Source organism: Tamandua tetradactyla, chromosome 8 (assembly GCF_023851605.1).
Source record: "Tamandua tetradactyla isolate mTamTet1 chromosome 8, mTamTet1.pri, whole genome shotgun sequence".
NCBI lineage: Eukaryota > Metazoa > Chordata > Mammalia > Pilosa > Myrmecophagidae > Tamandua > Tamandua tetradactyla.
Genome location: NC_135334.1, coordinates 27,777,138 through 27,797,832, shown reverse-complemented (window position 1 = coordinate 27,797,832; position 20,695 = coordinate 27,777,138). Strand labels below are relative to the sequence as shown.

The 20,695-nt window shown below is 40.8% G+C and overlaps 1 protein-coding gene and 1 long non-coding RNA gene across 7 annotated transcripts in view; one reads left to right on the top strand and one right to left on the bottom strand.

Moving 5' to 3' along the window:
- Window positions 1–3,361, bottom strand: part of LOC143644221 (uncharacterized) — a 28,845-nt gene extending 25,484 nt beyond the window's left edge. For 2 of the 3 annotated variants that reach the window (XR_013156560.1, XR_013156562.1), the window contains exon 1: window positions 3,124–3,361. This is a non-coding gene — a long non-coding RNA (uncharacterized LOC143644221). Of the gene's footprint in view, window positions 1–2,888; window positions 3,000–3,123 lie in introns of those variants that run through there. The other variant, XR_013156561.1, reaches the window with a different exon arrangement.
- The window catches only part of TTC12 (tetratricopeptide repeat domain 12), a 71,086-nt gene continuing 53,474 nt past the window's right edge, over window positions 3,084–20,695 (top strand). For 2 of the 4 annotated variants that reach the window (XM_077112906.1, XM_077112903.1), the window contains exons 1-2: window positions 3,084–3,169; window positions 4,747–4,819. In XM_077112906.1, the coding sequence (XP_076969021.1) occupies window positions 4,762–4,819 (58 nt within the window). In that variant the 5' untranslated portion in view covers window positions 3,084–3,169; window positions 4,747–4,761. Of the gene's footprint in view, window positions 3,170–3,499; window positions 3,710–3,768; window positions 3,952–4,746; window positions 4,820–20,695 lie in introns of those variants that run through there. The other 2 variants (XM_077112904.1, XM_077112905.1) reach the window with 2 other exon arrangements.

The following is a 20,695-nucleotide window of genomic DNA, read 5'->3' as shown; positions in this document are numbered from 1 at the left end:
CCCAGGTCTTTGTGGATCATAACAAGAAAGGGCTCTTGTTCCCCACCTGATGTGTCATCAGGGACTCGGGCTAAAAGAGCATCTGCCTTCCGCTGCTAGGGTAGAGGGAAGGGGTACATAGGGTGAGTCACATGCTGCCTTTAAAAGGCATCTGTCCACTTCACTTCTTCCTAGCAAGTCACCTGATCATACCTAGCTTCAAAAGGTAAGAAAGTGAGACCTTACTGTGTGCTGGAAAGGAGGAAAACTGTAACCTTTAGGTTTTGTGGACAACCCAAGGATTGACTATCCAGAGCTTACTAGGTCTTCTGAGAGTTTAAAGCCATCAGTCTGTCTAGTGTGAGCGCTACCCTAAAAATTATTTTGTGACCGCAACAATGCTTGCTCTCTGGAAAGCCGGAGGCAGAGACTATAAATACCCCTATTACTTTCCCATCTAGAATAATTTAGAATTGAGTCTTCCTGCAAGCAGAACAAGAGATTAACTCACTTCTTATTCAACAAATCTTTACTTAGTTCCAATAAGCGCCAGGTGCTGGGCATGCCAAGACAAAGTAAAACAATATCCCTACTCCCGAGAAACTCAAAGACTACTTATCCCATTGGATTTAGAGGGCTGGAGTTTGGGAGCAAAGGCTAGGCTCAGCGAAGTTATATGCGGGATCACTGAGGTGGAAGCTTCTTCTGAAGCCTAAGTAACTATAGTCCCCAAAGCACCTGCTTCCACCTTTATGTCCTTCCCACATCCCTCCTGCCCCAGGTAACTCAGCATCTCCCGCCTGCATTGCTGACTTTGTCACTTTCTTACTTAATGGGTTTCTACCTTGATGTCCTGTCCCTACCTATCTCCCTAGGCTCCTCCCTCATCACTCTCACCTTACATTTTTCTGTTTTCTTAGAAACAGAAAATGTTTTTTGCCTCCCAACCTTTGCTCATCCTTTCCCTCTGTCTGTATAGCTCCACACACCCCAATTCCTATATCAGCACTTCAATTCCTATTCCTATGGGACCTTGGCTATACCACTTCCTCTCCCCACCCCCTTAGGCACTAGACCATCACTGCACTTATCAACAGTTCTCATAATCTGTTTAGGCATCTGTCTTCTTTGTTGGACCTGGACGGCTGTGTGCTCCTTGAGGACAGAGGCTGTGCCCATAGCTCTTAGTGTGGTATCTGGTCAAAGGAAGCTACCAAAGACTGTTTATCAATACTTCTGTGGCAGAGAAATATGATGGGACAAACAATGAAAGGAGTTCAAGCATAAAAATACCCTCCATTGAGATATTATTTGGGGAGGTATATAAAATGGAAATATGATTTTGAGAACAGGAATTATATAATTCCTAGCTATAAAGAAAATATATCATTCATGTGCCTTTCAGTTGAATGACCTCAATATCAAATTGTTCTGATGTTTAGAGTCCTTAAATCAATGTGCTTACTAAGTGATGATATTGTGAATTACTGATTATATATGTTGATGTTTTATTTGGTTTAATTTTTTAATTAATAAATAAATTTTTAAAAATCAATGTGCTTTATTTAAAAATATCAAGACTGTAGTATGCTAGTATTCTAACATTTGGGACTATTTAGAGTTATGATGAAAGCATTTAGATGTCCACCTTTAAAAGTAATATTAGTGGAATGAATGCTTGCTTCCCCTATGAATTACCATTAATTTTGCCTGGGAGTGATGGATAACCCAACCTAACAGTAACTTTAAAAAGACAGTCTCTTCAATGCGGGAGACCTGGGTTTGATTCTCATACCATGCACCCCCCCAACCCCCCCAAGAAAAGATAGTCTTGGCTTAAACATCACTTCCTCAGAGAACATTATTTCCAAGATTTGCAGACTAGTCATTCACAGCACCCTTTGCTACTTTTGCTTTTCACCCTTTCCTTCTTTTGGCGCTTATCCCAGTGAAAATTTAAATGATGGTTTGTTCATTGACCTTTACCTCCTTGAATCTGGCGCCTTGGGACCAGCTTGCTCTACTACATCCCCAGCCTCTAATAACGTGTCTGTGCATTGCTACCCAGTGTCGTCCACAGCCCAAAGACAGCTGTCACTGAGGAATCTTGCCCCCAGGACTACTGAACCAGAACCCACATTTTAACAAGATCCTCAGATATTGCAAAAAGTGCAGAAGCACTGCTCCAAGGCACACTAATCACAATAGTTGCTACAATAGTTAATAACATTTTGTACCGATGCCTTCTGGACATTTCAATCAGATGGGTCCTCTGCTCTCTGTGGGGCTTGGCCATGCATCCTCTGGGGTCTGCCTTAAGACAGTCACCTGGCCATACCCAGACTCAGCGTTGGATCTAGCAGCCTGCCTGGACCCCTCTTCTCTCGTAAGTCCTGTCCCCAGGGGCTGCCTCTTCCACCCTACTAGCCAGATTTCTATAAAACACCCACAAGTTCGCCAAGAAGGCCCAGATGTTTCTAAACAACAGTTTAAGCTCAAGATGGGACTACCGCCCAAACATGCGTGGTAACCCACCACTTAACCACTGATTTTTTTTTCTTTTTTAAACAGACAGGCGTCTGTTTAAGGGTGTGTGCATGTATTCAGAGTGTGAATGAACGTGTCCATTGTCTCATTCTGCTCTGAATCCTGCAGTGATTCCCTGGATACTAACTGCCACTTATTCCTACTGTCTTGGGTGCCAGGGACTTGAACCTTACAGGAAAGTGTCATTTCTTCATTTAATAGATGAGAAAACCGAGCATCAAATTGGTTACAACTCACTCCCAAGGCCCACCTTTATCAATCTATAAAACCGGGATTCATACAAGCCACTCCAGAGAACCCCGGAGAATTTCAGCCTTTTGAGCCAGAGCTACTAAACTGTTCGAGCAAGACCCTTCCCCCACCTTTAGAAGAACAGAAGGCGAAAACTTGGCACTGCTCTAGAGACCAGCACGGGTCCCTCCGAACTTCTTTGCTGCTTCCCCTTCCCAGCGACTTCGTCGGGTACCCCAGTCCCTTACCCGGCCTTGGAATTCGCGGCGAAACCAAGCGCGAACTCACGCCCCGCCCCGCTGCCCATGGCCCCGCCCCCTCCATCCCTGGACCCCGCCCCTTTCCTCCAGGGCCGGGGCCAGTCACCGTCCGGCCCCCGCCGCCATTTCCTGTCCGACTCTGGGCGTTTCAGGTCAGTGCACCGCGGTGGCTGCGGGGTCTTCCCCAGGAACTGGCCCTAGACTGGCGTCATGGGGTCCGAGAAAAAGACGCTGGTTTGGTTCCCAGCAGATGGGACGGTATCTTCCGCGGGCTGGGACCCCATCGCGGGCACAGGGGCCGGTGGACGCGGTGGAGCGGTTGCCGGGGCAACAGTGGCATCGGCTCCGCCCCTCGGCGCCGGGCCGTGAGCGGGCGACTGAGCGTGCGCGTCGTCGGCGCCGGACGTGCGTGTCGCCGGTCCCGCGCGCGGCCATGCAGGTCCCAGTCCCCTACGGAGTGAAGCCCCGGGCACTTCCTGTGCCGTACTACGCTAACCCTCTTCCCTTGGCGTTCGTTGCACGTGCTGGCATTTTGCGGCCGTAGATCCCTGCCCTTGGTGCAGAGGGGTCGGTTCCTGCTCATGGATGTTCCTCCCTTGGCCTTGGTTCCGTGGGAATTGCAAATGTTTGGGCTGAAAAGAGCTTTATTGATCATGCAACGAACACGTACATCCCCACCTCCTGTTTTATAGGTGAGGGTGCCTCACATTTGCCACTCATTGTGTGACTGGTGCTTTACGTTAATCCCCAGGTCAGCCCTTCAGTCCTCGAGATTTGTTGTCCCTGAAGCCTAAGGCTCAGAGGTTGTGACTTTAGCCAAGGCCACAGAGCTGGAAATCGGTGAAAATAAGGACACAGACTCAGAGGTGAAAGTGCTCACATCTTGTTCCTGGCAGAAATGAAAGCCTGGCAGATTTCTGATTTCCAGTTATAGGTGTGTTACCGTTAGTACTGGGTCCCAAACCTACCAGAGAATTAGACCCACTAGAAGTATGTCTAAAACTCCACCTTGCTGTCAACTATTCCAGCCTTACTGATTGAGAATCTGGGCTAAGACTAAAAAATCTATATATGTAACAAGTTTCCAGGTGATAGTTATGGTCTGTGGATGAACCTTTGGGAACCACTGCATACATGGTGTGATTTCACTCAGAAGCAACACTGAGTTAATAAATCTAAAGGCACCTAACTGGAGAGAAGAAATTAGCTCTCATCCCTTCAGTGAAATTGTAGCTTCTCTTCACTCCCCAGAAACAAGCCAAAGGCTTACATTTTAAACAAGTACGAACATCAAGATGCAAATTGCAACCAGTCTCCATTTGTCAGAAGGCCAGGGCAAAGCTTCTTACAACTGCAGGGAGGGGTCTGTCAGGGTGGAAGTTAGGTGATGGCATCCTTCTCTCTCCCTGGCACTGGGTCAGGGGCTCTCACCCCAGCCTCCACACCAGGACCCCGGGTCACAGCAACCGATGCTGGTTTTGGGGAGTCGTTTCTTCAGGGACATTTCCCCAGTGGAGAGAGGGCTGGCAGCTTTCCAGAAATAGCTCCACAGATAATAACTATCCTTGGCGGTAAACAGCAGTCAGCATGCTGTTATTCATTGCGTTTGTAAAAAGAAATCCATCTTAAAAATTATCACTTGGCTCTTAGTTTTAGAAGGCTAATGAGCTTGACGAATTCTGTTTAGTGTTTTCTTATTAATTTTCATCGTTTATGCTGCCTCCCTCAGGGATTCTGATCTACAATGGCTGAGGATCAAGAGAAAGACTTGCAAAAATTTCTTAAAAATGTGGATGAAATCAGTAAGTACCAGTAAATCATAAACCAATTAAATTCTGCTTTAGAGGGGTAGGAGTGAATAAAAAGAGATCATCACTCTAAGTTAGTTGCTGGGTTACCTGACAAGTTTAATGACTTTTAAGGAAAAATGTAAATTAGAACTAATAGAAAGCATATTGAGAACAACGTTATAGCCTGGGGCAGTACTTTCTGGCAGCATTAATTGGTATCAGAAAACTTGTTAACATTCTTATTGGAATTCAGGCTCACAGCTCTCCTCTCTATTTTGTCCCCTCTGTGTGGAACCGGGTCAAACAGTTGCTGTTGACCTTCTGTTTCCCTGTTGTCAATGAGCTCTGGCTGTTCCCTTCGAGGAGAGCACTCAAGGTTCCTGTTGATCAGTCTGGGATCTTTCCCGTTTCAGGGTAGAGCCAGCTCCATTTTACCTGCAGAGGCAAATATCAAATGGCTTTTCCTCAGCATCCATCAAGGTACATGGGTGGCACAGGGCTGTCATCCCCTCTCTCTTCCTCTGGATAAGAAGACCCTTTGCCCGGCTCAGATAGGTGGCGTCTCACAGAACATCATCTGATCCCACAGTTAGGCACAAGAGATTCCAAACCAGGCAGCCCCTGGCCAAACATCAGGGAGCTTGTAGCAAACAAACAAACCTAACATAGCAAATAGAAATGTGTTGACGTTGCTACCTCCAGAAGATTGTATAGGTCCAAAGAATAAAATGGCTAAAAAAAATAGTTTGGATATCTTCATAAATGACACATCCTGGTCCTCTCCCCTGCTCATCTTTAAATATTGCTCTTCTGTGGGGGCTCCAGCCTTGGCCCCCTGCTCACCTTTCTTTTCAGGTGATCTAGTCCAAGGAGATGATATTAAGTAGCCCCTGTTTTCTGATAATCCCTGTGTCTACATCACTAGCTTTACTTCTTTTCTGAGCCTCAGTTTTATGGTCAACGGTTATATCCACTTCACCCCATTAACACCTCAAACGTAATGTATCCGAAATGGAATTCATCATCACCCCCCTCTTCCCCACCTCAGCCTTCCCTCCCAAATGAGGCCTGCTTCTCCTCATCTCTGGGTGGCACCACCCTCCAGCCCTGTATCCAGTCAGCCCTCGAGTTTTGCTGCTTCCTCCAACTCTTCCTCTCCACCTCTCCCTTGGCTCTGGTTCTTCTCACCCAGACTATTTCAACAACCCCTTAATTGTTTCTTCTGCCTCCAGGCTTACATTCCCCATCGTGTAAAGTAGGTAAAATGCACATCTGGCCCAGACACCCCCATCCCAGTTTGATTTCCTTCCCTAAAACCTCTTACTTTCAGCAGAACTTCAGTCCTCCCATGACCTTGTCCTTACCTGTCTCTCTTTTGCTCCACCCTGACTCACTCTTGAGCAGTTTCCCACACGTTCCCTGATGTTTCATACTTTGCTCTTCGCTCTGCTCTTCTCATACTCAGACGTTCATTTGGGCGTCACCTATCCCAGCACTATCTAATAGAACTGTCCGTGGGGATGGAAATGTTCTCTGGTTACCACTAGCCACATACAGCTATGGAGTATTGGAAATGTGACTAGTGCTACTGAGAAGCTGAATTTTTTATTTAATTTCTTTGTTCATTAATTGACATTTATATAGCCACATGTGTACTGATACAAAACATCCATCTCTTGGGCTCCTGCTGTCTGTTAGGTATTGCTAGCCACTGAGGGGTATGGTAACTAGAGGCCATAGACAAGGACTACCTTCCCTCATGCTATCTACAGTCCAGTAGGGAAAACAGATACTAAACAAGTAATTTCAAGCATGATATATGATCCAAAGGGAAATCTGCAAAGTACAGGGAAATCTAGCCCCAGTTTAGGAAGTCAAATAAGGCTTCTCTGAAGAAGTAGAATTTAATCTTAAAAATCTGACGAGCAAGAAGTTAGCCATTGGAAGCAGGCAGGGGAGTGAGCTGGGAAAAAGGAGGTAGGAAACGGGGAGTTAAGAGAGAGGGTGGTGATTTTGAGACAATAACAGGGAAAAAAGCATCCCAACTCCCCACCCCAGGTCCCTCTGAGGCTGAGAAGAGGTCAAGGAAGGAATGGTCCCATCTGCATAGGGAGAGGACAGATCTGGGAAGGCCTTGGAAGCCATGATAAGTAATTTGGGTTCACCCTGAGAACAACAGGAATCCTTTGGAGGGTTTACTTAGAGTAGGAACATGATCAGATTTACGCTTTAGAAAAGTCACTCTGGCTGTGGTTTGGAATACAGACTGGTGGGAAGGAAAAAGGGCTGCTGTGAGAGCAATTAGGAGGCTCATACAGTGTTCCGGGAAAAGACACTGGTGGCTGAGTTTAGAGTAGGTGCAGACGGATGACACAAGTAGACAGATTCGAGATTTATTTCAGAGTCAAACTTGACAAGCTTTGGTGTCTGGTGGCTGTGGTGGTGGAAAGAGAACAGTGACTCAAGAATGTGTCCCAAGAGATTGTTTTGAATGACAGCTGAATGTTTAGGCCATTTACTGAGATAGAAGCATTTAAAGGAAGAACAGACTTAGGGGAAAGAAGATGGCCTGTTAAGTTGGAGGAACAAGACATCCTGGTGAAGATGTTCAGAGGGCACTGGGTTTTGTGAATCAGAAGAGAGAATTGAGCCAGAGATACTAATTTAGAAGGCATTGGTGTATAAATGGTATTTGGAGCCATGGAAGAGAATGGAAATGTCTAGAGGATATAGATGAAGCGTACATAGGAGTAGGAGTGGAGGAGCAAGTAGAGGAGACCAAAAAGCAATGACCAAAGAGGTAGGATGAGAATTAGGGGCATTTTGGGTTAAAGAAGCAAAGAGAAAAGACGATTTCATGGAGAAGTGGTCAGCATTGTCAAGTGTTTCAGAGAGCTTGCTCAAAACAAGCACTAAAACTGACCACTAAATTTAGCATTATGGACGTCATTTGTAACTTTGAAAACAATTTTGGCTCAGTGTTGAAGAAAGTAAATTGTAGTAGGGTGAAGAATACGTGAGGCCTTCCACTTCCAGTAGCATTGCTTATGAAATAATCTGAAAACCTTCCCACTACAAGACATCTAGAAAGACTGGATAAAGTATGAAAGACATCAAAAATTACATAGCACATAAGATAACAATAAGATAGGAGGGAAGTAACTAACATCAGAGTCTATGAGCTTTTATTTTGTAGGAAGGTAGAAATAGTGATTAACTTTAGATTTTCTTAAGTACGTTTGTTAAAACTATAAAGGTTTACACAGTTTCTCTTTGGGTAGCAAGTAGTGGGGATGGTAGCACAATTTTATGAATGTAACTTATTTCGTTGAATTATATACATGAAGGTGATTAAAATGGGAAATTTTGTGTTAAATATGTTATCATAATTTTTTTTTAATATCAGTATTGTCCAAGTAAAGAAAAATTGTAAGGGTTACCTTTACAAGAAAGAAAAATAAAGTATAGAATTTAAGCTTGTAGACAGTAAAAGGAGAATAAAGAAAATAAATCCAGGGAAGACAGGAAAGAACAGGGTGTGTAAAGAAACGTAAGTAATCTTGGTAAAAAGAAAGCACAAAACACAGTTGAGGTGAATCCAAATACTATGTCAGTAATCATAATAAGATAAATGAACTCTCCAGTTAGAAAAAAGATTGTCAGAGTGAATAAAACAATAGGCACACAAAACATAAAGGCACAGAAAAGTTGAAACTTTTAAAATGAAAACTATTTGTCAGGCAGGTACTGTCCACAATAAAGTAAGTATTGAGTATTAATATCAGACAAATAGACTTCAGTGCAAAGGCCATGATTCACAGTAGTCATTACTTAGTGACAAGGGAAAAATTTACCAGGAAGATATAAGAATTCTAAATTTGCAAACTCCTCATGTATAGCTTTAAAAGCAATAGAGAGACTTCCTGGAAGATGGCGGCTTAGTAAGACGCACGGATCTTAGTTTCTTCTCCAGGACACCTACTAGGGGAGTAGAAACGATACAGAAAGCGCCCAAAGCCACAACAGAGATAAAAAAGACAGCGTACCCCATCCTGGAACGGCTGGCTGGCTGAGAGAAGCAGCTCGGGTGAGATCGCCGAGGCGCGCGGGCCTTACCGGGCGGGGTGGCAAGTGGCCGGAGTTATTCCCTTCCCCCTTCCCAGGCCGGCTGGGAGAATTGGAGAGGCGGTCCCCTGAAACCTAGGCGGCTGGCGCCCACACCACGCGCAGCCCCCGGACCAACTGAGAGAATTGGATCGGAAACCCCCAGGCCGTGGAGAACGGTGACGGGTGGGGGAGGCCCCTTCCAAACCCGTGACTCCCGGGGAACGTGCACTCTCTCGGGCGGGCCGCTGCCACTGGCGCCCTCCCGCCACGCTTGTTGCCCAGGGCCGACTAGGAAATTCGGACGGGCTCTTTCCCTGGCTGCGGCGACCAGCAACCCTCCCTGCGTTCGGACCCCGGGTCGGCTCAAGCCGCTTCGGCTAGCGAACCCCCAGGACGGCGAGAGTTTTCCAAAGTTTAAGGTCCCACAGCACCTTTTACTGGTGGGACCCGCAGACAAACGTGTGCCACAAGCGCCACCTACTGGGCAGGATAAGAAAAACAGAACCCAGAGATTTCACAGAAAAATCTTCCAAACTTTTGGATCCAATACCCAGGGAAATCTGTCTAAATGCACAGACGCCAACAGAAGATAACGGATCACGCTCAAATAATGGAAAATATGGCCCAGTCAAAGGAACAAACCAATAGTTCAAATGAGATACAGGAGCTGAGACAACTAATGCTAAATATACGAACAGAAATGGAAAACCTCTTCAAAAACGAAATCGATAAATTGAGGGAGGACATGAAGAAGACATGGGCTGAACATAAAGAAGAAATAGAAAAACTGAAAAAGCAAATCACAGAACTTATGGAAGTGAAGGACAAAGTAGAAAAGATAGAAAAAACAATGGATACCTACAATGATAGATTCAAAGAGACAGAAGATAGAATTAGTGATTTGGAGGATGGAACATCTGAATTCCAAAAAGAAACAGAAACTATAGGGAAAAGAATGGAAAAATTTGAACAGGGTATCAGGGAACTCAAGGACAATATGAACCGCACAAATATACGTGTTGTGGGTGTCCCAGAAGGAGAAGAGAAGGGAAAAGGAGGAGAAAAACTAATGGAAGAAATTTTCACTGAAAATTTCCCAACTCTTATGAAAGACCTAAAATTACAGATCCAAGAAGTGCAGCACACCCCAAAGAGATTAGACCCAAATAAGCGTTCTCCAAGACACTTACTAGTTAGAATGTCAGAGGTCAAAGAGAAAGAGAGGATCTTGAAAGCAGCAAGAGAAAAACAATCCATCACATACAAGGGAAACCCAATAAGACTATGTGTAGATTTCTCAGCAGAAACCATGGAGGCTAGAAGACAGTGGGATGATATATTTAAATTACTAAAAGAGAAAAACTGCCAACCAAGACTCCTATATCCAGCAAAATTGTCCTTCAAAAATGAGGGAGAAATTAAAACATTCTCAGACAAAAAGTCACTGAGAGAATTTATGACCAAGAGACCAGCTCTGCAAGAAATACTAAAGGGAGCACTAGAGTCAGAACCAAAAAGACAGAAGAGAGAGGTATGGAGAAGAGTGTAGAAAGAAGGAAAGTCAGATATGATATATATATAATACAAAAGGCAAAATGGCAGAGGAAAATATTATCCAAACAGTAATAACACTAAATGTTAATGGACTGAATTCCCCAATCAAAAGACATAGATTGGCAGAATGGATTAAAAAACAGGATCCTTCTATATGCTGTCTACAGGAAACACATCTTAGACCCAAAGATAAACACAGGTTGAAAGTGAAAGGTTGGGAAAAGATATTTCATGCAAATAACAACCAGAAAATAGCAGGAGTGGCTATACTAATATCCAACAAGTTAGACTTCAAATGTAAAACAGTTAAAAGAGACAAAGAAGGACACTATATGCTAATAAAAGGAACAATTAAACAAGAAGACATAACAATCATAAATATTTATGCACCGAACCAGAATGCCCCAAAATACGTGAGGAATACACTGCAAACACTGAAAAGGGAAATAGACACAAATACCATAATAGTTGGAGACTTCAATTCCCCACTCTCATCAATGGACAGAACATCTAGACAGAGGATCAATAAAGAAATAGAGAATCTGAATATTACTATAAATGAGCTAGACTTAACAGACATTTATAGGACATTACATCCCACAACAGCAGGATACACCTTTTTCTCAAGTGCTCATGGATCATTCTCAAAGATAGACCATATGCTGGGTCACAAAGCAAGTCTTAACAAATTTAAAAAGATTGAAATCATACACAACACTTTCTCGGATCATAAAGGAATGAAGTTGGAAATCAATAATAGGCAGAATGCCAGAAAATTCACAAATATGTGGAGGCTCAACAACACACTCTTAAACAACGAGTGGGTCAAAGAAGAAATTGCAAGAGAAATTAGTAAATACCTCGAGGCAAATGAAAATGAAAACACAACATATCAAAACTTATGGGATGCAGCAAAGGCAGTGCTAAGGGGGAAATTTATTGCCCTAAATGCCTATATCAGAAAAGAAGAAAAGGCAAAAATGCAGGAATTAACTGTTCAATTGGAAGAACTGGAGAAAGAACAGCAAACTAATCCCAAAGCAAGCAAAAGGAAAGAAATAACAAAGATCAGAGCAGAAATAAATGAAATTGAAAATATGAAAACAGTAGAGAAAATCAATAAGACCAGAAGTTGGTTCTATGAGAAAATCAATAAGATTGATGGGCCCTTAGCAAGATTGACAAAAAGAAGAAGAGAGAGGATGCAAATAAATAAGATCAGAAATGGAAGAGGAGACATAACTACTGACCTCACAGAAATAAAGGAGGTAATAACAGGATACTATGAACAACTTTACGCTAATAAATACAACAATTTAGATGAAATGGACGGGTTCCTGGAAAGACATGAACAACCAACTTTGACTCAAGAAGACATAGATGATCTCAACAAACCAATCACAAGTAAAGAAATTGAATTAGTCATTCAAAAGCTTCCTAAAAAGAAAAGTCCAGGACCAGACGGCTTCACATGTGAATTCTACCAAACGTTCCAGAAAGAATTAGTACCAATTCTCTTCAAACTCTTTAAAAAAATCGAAGTGGAGGGAAAACTACCTAATTCATTCTATGAAGCCAACATCACCCTCATACCAAAACCAGGCAAAGATATTACAAAAAAAGAAAACTACAGACCAATCTCTCTAATGAATACAGATGCAAAAATCCTCAATAAAATTCTAGCAAATCGTATCCAACAACACATTAAAAGAATTATACATCATGACCAAGTAGGATTCATCCCAGGTATGCAAGGATGGTTCAACATAAGAAAATCAATTAATGTAATACACCATATCAACAAATCAAAGCAGAAAAATCACATGATCATCTCAATTGATGCAGAGAAGGCATTCGACAAGATTCAACATCCTTTCCTGTTGAAAACACTTCAAAAGATAGGAATACAAGGGAACTTCCTTAAAATGATAGAGGGAATATATGAAAAACCCACAGCTAATATCATCCTCAATGGGGAAAAATTGAAAACTTTCCCCCTAAGATCAGGAACAAGACAAGGATGTCCACTATCACCACTATTATTCAACATTGTGTTGGAGGTTCTAGCCAGAGCAATTAGACAAGAAAAAGAAATACAAGGCATCAAAATTGGAAAGGAAGAAGTAAAACTATCACTGTTTGCAGACGATATGATACTATACGTTGAAAACCCGGAAAAATCCACAACAAAACTACTAGAGCTAATAAATGAGTACAGCAAAGTAGCAGGTTACAAGATCAACATTCAAAAATCTGTAGCATTTCTATACACTAGTAATGAACAAGCTGAGGGGGAAATCAAGAAACGAATCCCATTTACAATTGCAACTAAAAGAATAAAATACCTAGGAATAAATTTAACTAAAGAGACAAAAAACCTATATAAAGAAAACTACAAAAAACTGCTAAAAGAAATCACAGAAGACCTAAATAGATGGAAGGGCATACCGTGTTCATGGATTGGAAGACTAAATATAGTTAAGATGTCAATCCTACCTAAATTGATTTACAGATTCAATGCAATACCAATCAAAATCCCAACAACTTATTTTTCAGAAATAGAAAAACCAATAAGCAAATTTATCTGGAAGGGCAGGGTGCCCCGAATTGCTAAAAACATCTTGAGGAAAAAAAACGAAGCTGGAGGTCTCGCGCTGCCTGACTTTAAGGCATATTATGAAGCCACAGTGGTCAAAACAGCATGGCATTGGCATAAAGATAGATATATCGACCAATGGAATCGAATAGAGTGCTCAGATATAGACCCTCTCATCTATGGACATTTGATCTTTGATAAGGCAGTCAAGCCAACTCACCTGGGACAGAGCAGTCTCTTCAATAAATGGTGCCTAGAGAACTGGATATCCATATGCAAAAGAATGAAAGAAGACCCATCTCTCACACCCTATACAAAAGTTAACTCAAAATGGATCAAAGATCTAAACATTAGGTCTAAGTCCATAAAACAGTTAGAGGAAAATGTTGGGAGATATCTTATGGATCTTACAACTGGAGGTGGTTTTATGGACCTTAAACCTAAAGCAAGAGCACTGAAGAAGGAAATAAATAAATGGGAACTCCTCAAAATTAAACACTTTTGTGCATCAAAGAACTTCATCAAGAAAGTAGAAAGACAGCCTTCACAATGGGAGACAATATTTGGAAATGATATATCAGATAAAGGTCTAGTATCCAGAATTTATAAAGAGATTGTTCATCTCAACAACAAAAAAACAGCCAACCCAATTACAAAATGGGAAAAAGACTTGAACAGACACCTCTCAGAAGAGGAAATACGGATGGCCAAGAGGCACATGAAGAGATGCTCAATGTCCCTGGCCATTAGAGAAATGCAAATCAAAACCACAATGAGATATCATCTCACACCCACCAGAATGGCCATTATCAACAAAACAGAAAATGACAAGTGCTGGAGAGGATGCGGAGAAAGAGGCACACTTATCCACTGTTGGTGGGAATGTCAAAGGGTGCAACCACTGTGGAAGGCAGTTTGGCGGTTCCTCAAAAAGCTGAATATAGAATTGCCATACGACCCAGCAATACCATTGCTAGGTATCTACTCAAAGGACTTAAGGGCAAAGACACAAACAGACATTTGCACACCAATGTTTGTAGCAGCATTATTTACAATTGCAAAGAGATGGAAACAGCCAAAATCTCCATCAACAGAAGAGTGGCTAAACAAACTGTGGTTTATACATACGATGGAATATTATGCAGCTTTAAGACAAGATAAACTTATGAACCATGTAATAACATGGATGGACCTAGAGAATATTATGCTGAGTGAATCCAGTCAAAAACTAAAGGACAAATACTGTATGGTCCCACTGATGTGAACGGACATTCGAGAATAAACTTGAAATATGTCATTGGTAACAGAGTTCAGCAGGAGTTAGAAACAGGGTAAGACAATGGGTAATTGAAGCTGAAGGGATACAGACTGTGCAACAGGACTAGATACAAAAACTCAAAAATGGACAGCACAATAATACCTAATTGTAAAGTAATCATGTTAAAACACTGAATGAAGCTGCATCTGAGCTATAGGTTTTTGTTTTGTTTTGATTTTACTATTATTACTTTTATTTTTTTCTCTATATTAACATTCTATATCTTTTTCGGTTATGTTGCCTAGTTCTTCTAAACCAATGCAAATGTACTAAGAAATGATGATCATGCATCTATGTGATGATGTTAAGAATTAATGATTGCATATGTAGAATGGTATGATCTCTAAATGTTGGGTTAATTTCTTTTTTTCCGTTAATTAAAAAAAAAAAAAAAGAGAAGGGATAATTGGAGCTGAAGGGATACAGACTGTACAACGGGACTGGATATAAAAACTCAGAAATGGACAGCACAATACTACCCAATTGTAATGCAATTATGTTAAAACACTGAATGAAGCTGCATGTGAGGTATAGGTTTTTTGTTTTTGTTTTTTTTGTTTTTTTTCTTTCTATTATTGTTTTAATTCTTATTCTGTTGTCTTTTTATTTCTTTTTCTAAATCGATGCAAATGTACTAAGAAATGATGAATATGCAACTATGTGATGTTATTAAGAATTACTGATTGTACATGTAGATTGGAATGATTTCTAATTGTTTTGTTAATTCTTTTTTTAATTAATAAAAAAAAAAGAAACAAACAAAAAAAAAGGGCAAAAAAAAAAAAAAGTATTTGCAAAGTCCCTTCAGGGAATGGTGAGAAAGGGGGAAAATTCAACTCCCCCAAGAGGAGAATTCCACAGTGGGGACAACCAAAGCAATAGGCTGAGCCCCCAATCTTGGGGTTTAAAAAAAAAAAAAAAAGAAAAAGCAATAGAATGCTTTTTTTTTTTAATCTATAGAGCCAAACTTGACAGAAATATGAGGAGGAAAGTACAAATCCACAATCATAGTGGTAGGCTAAAATACCAAGCAACTAAAAAGCAAACAAATTTTAAAAGATTTGAACAATACAACTAACAAGCTTCATTAATAGATAAATAGCCTTCCATTTAATGATTTCCCTTTTCAAAAACCATGGAGCATTTACAAAAGCAAAGAATGAACTTGGCCTCAAAGCAACATATATAAAAGAACCTGTGGGATACAGACCCTCTTTCTGACCAGGAAGCAACTGAGTTAGAAATCATGAAGAAAAAGATAAGCAACTTCTCTTTCCCCCTCCTCTGCATTAGGAAGCTAAAAAATACACTTCTAAATTACTATGGGTGTATTGAAGGTGAACATGATTGAAAGGGGTTGTATAGAGCCATGTATCCCACCAATTATCACTACAAATATAAATAAGTTCTTACATGAACTACTTCAAAGGTATGAATCTTGTAAAAAGGAGTCAATAATAGAGGGATGTAGGAGGAAAGCTGTTGCATGCTATGGTCTGTATTTAACAGGAAGACATCAGCATTCCCACAGCAATACCAGGGATAAATAATTGGGGGAATGGGGTGGGAAGATAAGAGTTAAGGGGAGGTTTGGAGTTTCTATTCGGTAAGGGTGTGTTTATTGGTTATTTTTCTCTTGGGAGCAACAAAAATTGTCTAAAATTGAGAGTGTTGATGATTGTACAACTAAGTGAGAATAATGTGAGACATGAATTATCGACTTTGAGTGTAATACATGATGCCCAATGGATGGAGGTGGCTGGAGGCTACATTAACTGAGAAGTAGAATGGTAAACTGTGGTATATACCTATGATAGAATATTGTGTGGCTACAGAAAGGGATGAAATTGTTAGGCATGCAACAAGGTGAATGAACCTTAGGGACATTATGTGGTACAAAATAAGCCAGAAACAAAAGAACAACTATTGTATGGTCTCTTTTAGAAAATACAAGAAAATTGGGGCCTAGATTCTAAGCTCTTATAGCAGTCACATTTAGTCTGGAGCTATAAATGTTATTTCTAGATTTTGAGATGCTGTGATATATGTATAACCTGGTATCTCTCTGGAACTTTGGCAACCTGTTTGGCAACAACATCTAAGGCTCAGTGTTGAATTTCTGCAGCTCAGAATGTCAGCATTGCTATATGTAACAACTGTTAAACCAGAAAAGAGATCAGTCTTCAATTAGAGGTAAGAATGAAGCCAGTTGGGTCAGGACTAACATAAATCAGAATGCAGGGGTAAGGAGGACATTGTCTATATTTTAGAACTTCACCTACTGTATGAGACCAAAAGAAGAGAGGTTTATTTTGACCAGAATTCAAATTTTCTGTAGCACATAATCTGACTCAACCTGTTTGGATAGCTCATTTAACCAACCCAAACACAGGGAGTTCAGAATGGAAATGAGGACTTACAGTACTGTATAGCTTAATGTAATACCCAGATACATCCCCGAGTATGTGGGCAGATTAAAATTAAAAAGTAATTGTGAGGCATGTGACTAGGTGAATGAACCTTAAGAACAATATGTTGAATAAAATGTCGGAAACAAAAAGACAAATATTATCATGCCTCACTCATATGGATTAACTATAATATACAAACTCAGAGAATTGAAGTCATGAGCATGAGTTATCAGGTTGGGACCTATTGTAAAGGTTCCTAGATGTTCTGTATTTAACAGGAAGACATCATATATTTAGGAGTTGTAACTGATATTTCTAAATTTTGAGTTACTAAGCTATTTGTATATAACCTGGTCATTCCCTGAAAGTTTGGGTATTTATGTGACACCTGAAACTCAGAGTTAGAGCACAGAAGCTATGAAAGTCAGCATTACCCTATTCAGCAACTGTTAAAAATCTGAAAAAGTAATCAGACTTCGTCTAGAGATATGAATGAAGCTGATCTAGATGAGACTAAGGTAAATCAGAATACTGGGTAAAGAATGATTTGGCCCATATTTACAAACTTCAGCCTCTATGCTAGACCAAAGAGAGAGATGTTTATTTGGTGCAAAGTTTAAATTTTGGGTAGCACATTATCTAATTTAACTTGTATGGTCAGTTTCCTTGAACACCATAATTACATGGAATCCTGAATATGACATAGGATCTTATTGGTTTGTACAGGTTAGTGTGATACCCTGATATATCCCAGAGTAATTTGGACAGAGAAGAAAAAAGTATTTCCAAAGTCCCCTTGGAGGACTGGTAAGAAAGTAGAAAATATTAAACTTCCTCATCTGAAGAATGCTTAATATCCTCACAAGCAGTGGGGACGACCGATTCCATAGGCTGAGCCCTCAATCTTGGGACTCACCCCTACGAAGCTTATTCCTGCAAAGGAGAAACTAAGCCTACTGATAATTATGCCTAAGAGTCACTCCCAGAGAACCTCTTTTGCTCAGATGTGGCCTCTCCCTAAGCCAACTTGGCAGGTGAACTCATTGCCCTCCCCACTACATGGGACATGACTCCCAGGGGTGTAAATCTCCCTGGCAACGTGAGACGGGACTCTAGGATGAGTCTGGACCCAGCATCATAGGATTAAGAAAGCCTTCTTGACCAAAAGGGGGAACAGAGAAATGAGACAAAGTTTCAGTAACTGAGAGATTTCAGAGTCAGAAGGTTATCCTGGAGGTTATTCTTATCCATTATATAGATTCCCTTTTTAGTTTATGGTGTATTGGAGTGGCTTGGCGGAAATACCTGAAATTGTTGAACTGTGTTCCAGTAGCCTTGATTCTTGTGGAAGGCTTGATAGCCATATAGCCTTTACAATGTGACCATGTGATTGGTATCTGGTGCTCCTTTTATCCAGAGTATGGACAAATGAGTAAAAGAAAAAAAGAAAAAGAAAAAAAGAGGACAATAAATAAATAGATAATAAGGGGAGATAAAGGGTAAAAATTGGGTAGATTGAAATACTGTGGGTCAATGAGAGTGAGGGGTAAGAGGTAAAGGATAGATGAGTTCTCTTTTTTTCATTTTATTTCTTTTTCTGGAATGATGCAGATGTTCTAAAAATGATCACGGTGACAAATACACAACTATGTGTATTTTGTTGTTGTCGTTGTTAAACTCCGAGTACAAACTTTATTTCTATTATAAGGAAGTTAATAATAGTAGTAAAATTTTCAAAAGGGGAGGGGTCTGTGACACTTAGTTTTCTGAGCAAGCCAGAGTGCTGAAGCCTTGGTCCTTCCCAGTTAGAGGGCAGAGAAGACAAAGGAGTGTTGCTCCCCACCAGGAACACAAGGCAGTGATGCCAGTGCCAAGGAAGCAGCTTAAAACGGAGCCCCTAGTCCTCTCACCGCAGCTCAACCTCCTGATATTGTGAGCTATTGATTGTATTGTGGTTGGACTGTACGTGTATAGATTGTATAATGTGGTTGGACTGTACGTGTATAGATATGTCTCAATGAAAATATATTTTTTTAATGTATTAACAAAGTCCCTTGAGGGATGAGATTAAAAATTTGGAACTATTTAGCTTCACCACTGTGGTAATCCCTGATACTGTTTCAAACATTAGGGAGTCCCGAGTCAATAGGTCAAGCTCTTAATCTTGAGGATTGCTTTTGTAAAGCTTATTTCTATAGCAGAGAAGCTAAGCCTACCTATAGTTATACCTAGGATACTTCTAGAAAACTTCTTTTGTTGCTCAGATGTGGCCTCCCTTTCTCTAAGCCCAACTCTGCAAGGAAAATCATTACCCTCCCTGCTACATGGGACATGACATCCGGGGTGAAAGTCTCCCAAGCAACATGGAATATGACTCAGGGATGAACCTGGCCCTGGCACCATGGGCTGGACAGCACCTTCCTGACCAAAAGGGGGAAAAGAAATGTAACAATATAAGGGATCAGTGGCTCAGAGAGTTCAAATAGAGTCGAGAGGTTATTCTGGAGGCTGCTTATGCAAACTTCAGCTAGTGTGCTGATTTGAAAGGATGTATGTCCCCTAGAAAAGCCGTTTTAATCAAAATCCCATTTCATAAAGGCAGAATAATCCCTATTCAATACTGTATGTTTGAAACTGTAATCAGATCATCTACCTGGAGATGTGATTTAATCAAGAGTGGTTATTAAGCTTGATTAGGTGATGACATGTCTCCACCCATTTGGGTGGGTCTTAATTAGTTTCTGAAGTCCTATAAAAGAGGAAACATTTTGGAGAATAAGCAATTCAGAGCGAGCAGAGCAGAACAACATAGCCACGAGAAGCAGAGTCCTCCAGCCAGCGACCTTAGGAGATGAAAAAGGAAAATGCCTCCCTGAGTTTCGTGAAACCAGGAAGCCAGGAGAAGGAGCTAGCAGATGATGCCATGCTCGCCTTGTGCCCTTCCAGATGAGAAAGGAACCCTGACCATGTTCACCAATGTGCCTTCTCACTTGAGAGAGAAACCCTGAACTTCATCCAGCCCTCTTGAACCAAGGTATCTTTCCCTGGATGCCTTAGATTGGACATTTCTGTAGACTTGTTTAATGGGGACATTTGCTTGGCCTTAGAACTGTAAACTAACAACTTATTAAATTCCCCTTTTAAAAGCCATTCTGTTGCTGGTATATTACATTCTGGCAGCTAGCAAACTAGAACAGATTTATACTGCTAATTACCATGGTTTACCAAATCCCAACCAAAGCCATTCCTATTAACCCTAAAAAATATCTAGGGCTTTATCTGAGATGCTTCAAAAGTTTCACACACTAAGATTAATTTACAGAAACCTGTAACTTCCACATGGGTTCCTATTCCAGATAAGCCCTGAAATCCAGAGGGGCCATCCTCTCCAAAAATATCAATTAGTTCCATCCCCCTATCCCATATTATCGACACCCCTTTCCAACATAAAGTTAGAATAGGCCTAGCCCAAATACCCAGAGAAGGAGGAGCTGTAACAGAGAAGTTAGGATTTAACAAAAGAATATGACAGCTGAATCATATTGATATTTCTTTTAGTCCCCAGTGTCTTGTAGCGTGAGAAGGAAAAACCTAAAATTGTGAAACTGTGACCCATACCAAACTCTGAAATCTGTTTTATATCTACTTGTTACAGTGTACTTGGAAATTTATTGCTTTTTTGTGTAAATGTTATATTTCACAATAAAAAATGTTTTTAAAAACTACGTATGGGTCAAAGAGAAACATACTGCAAATTATAAAACATTGAGAATTGAGTAATGTCTGAACTTTTGGAATGCAGTAACACTTATAAGGAAATTCATGTAATAAATTAATTTTTAGAAACAAGGAAAGACATATAATTATTAAGTATCCATCTCAGAAAGTTTGAAAAAGAGAAT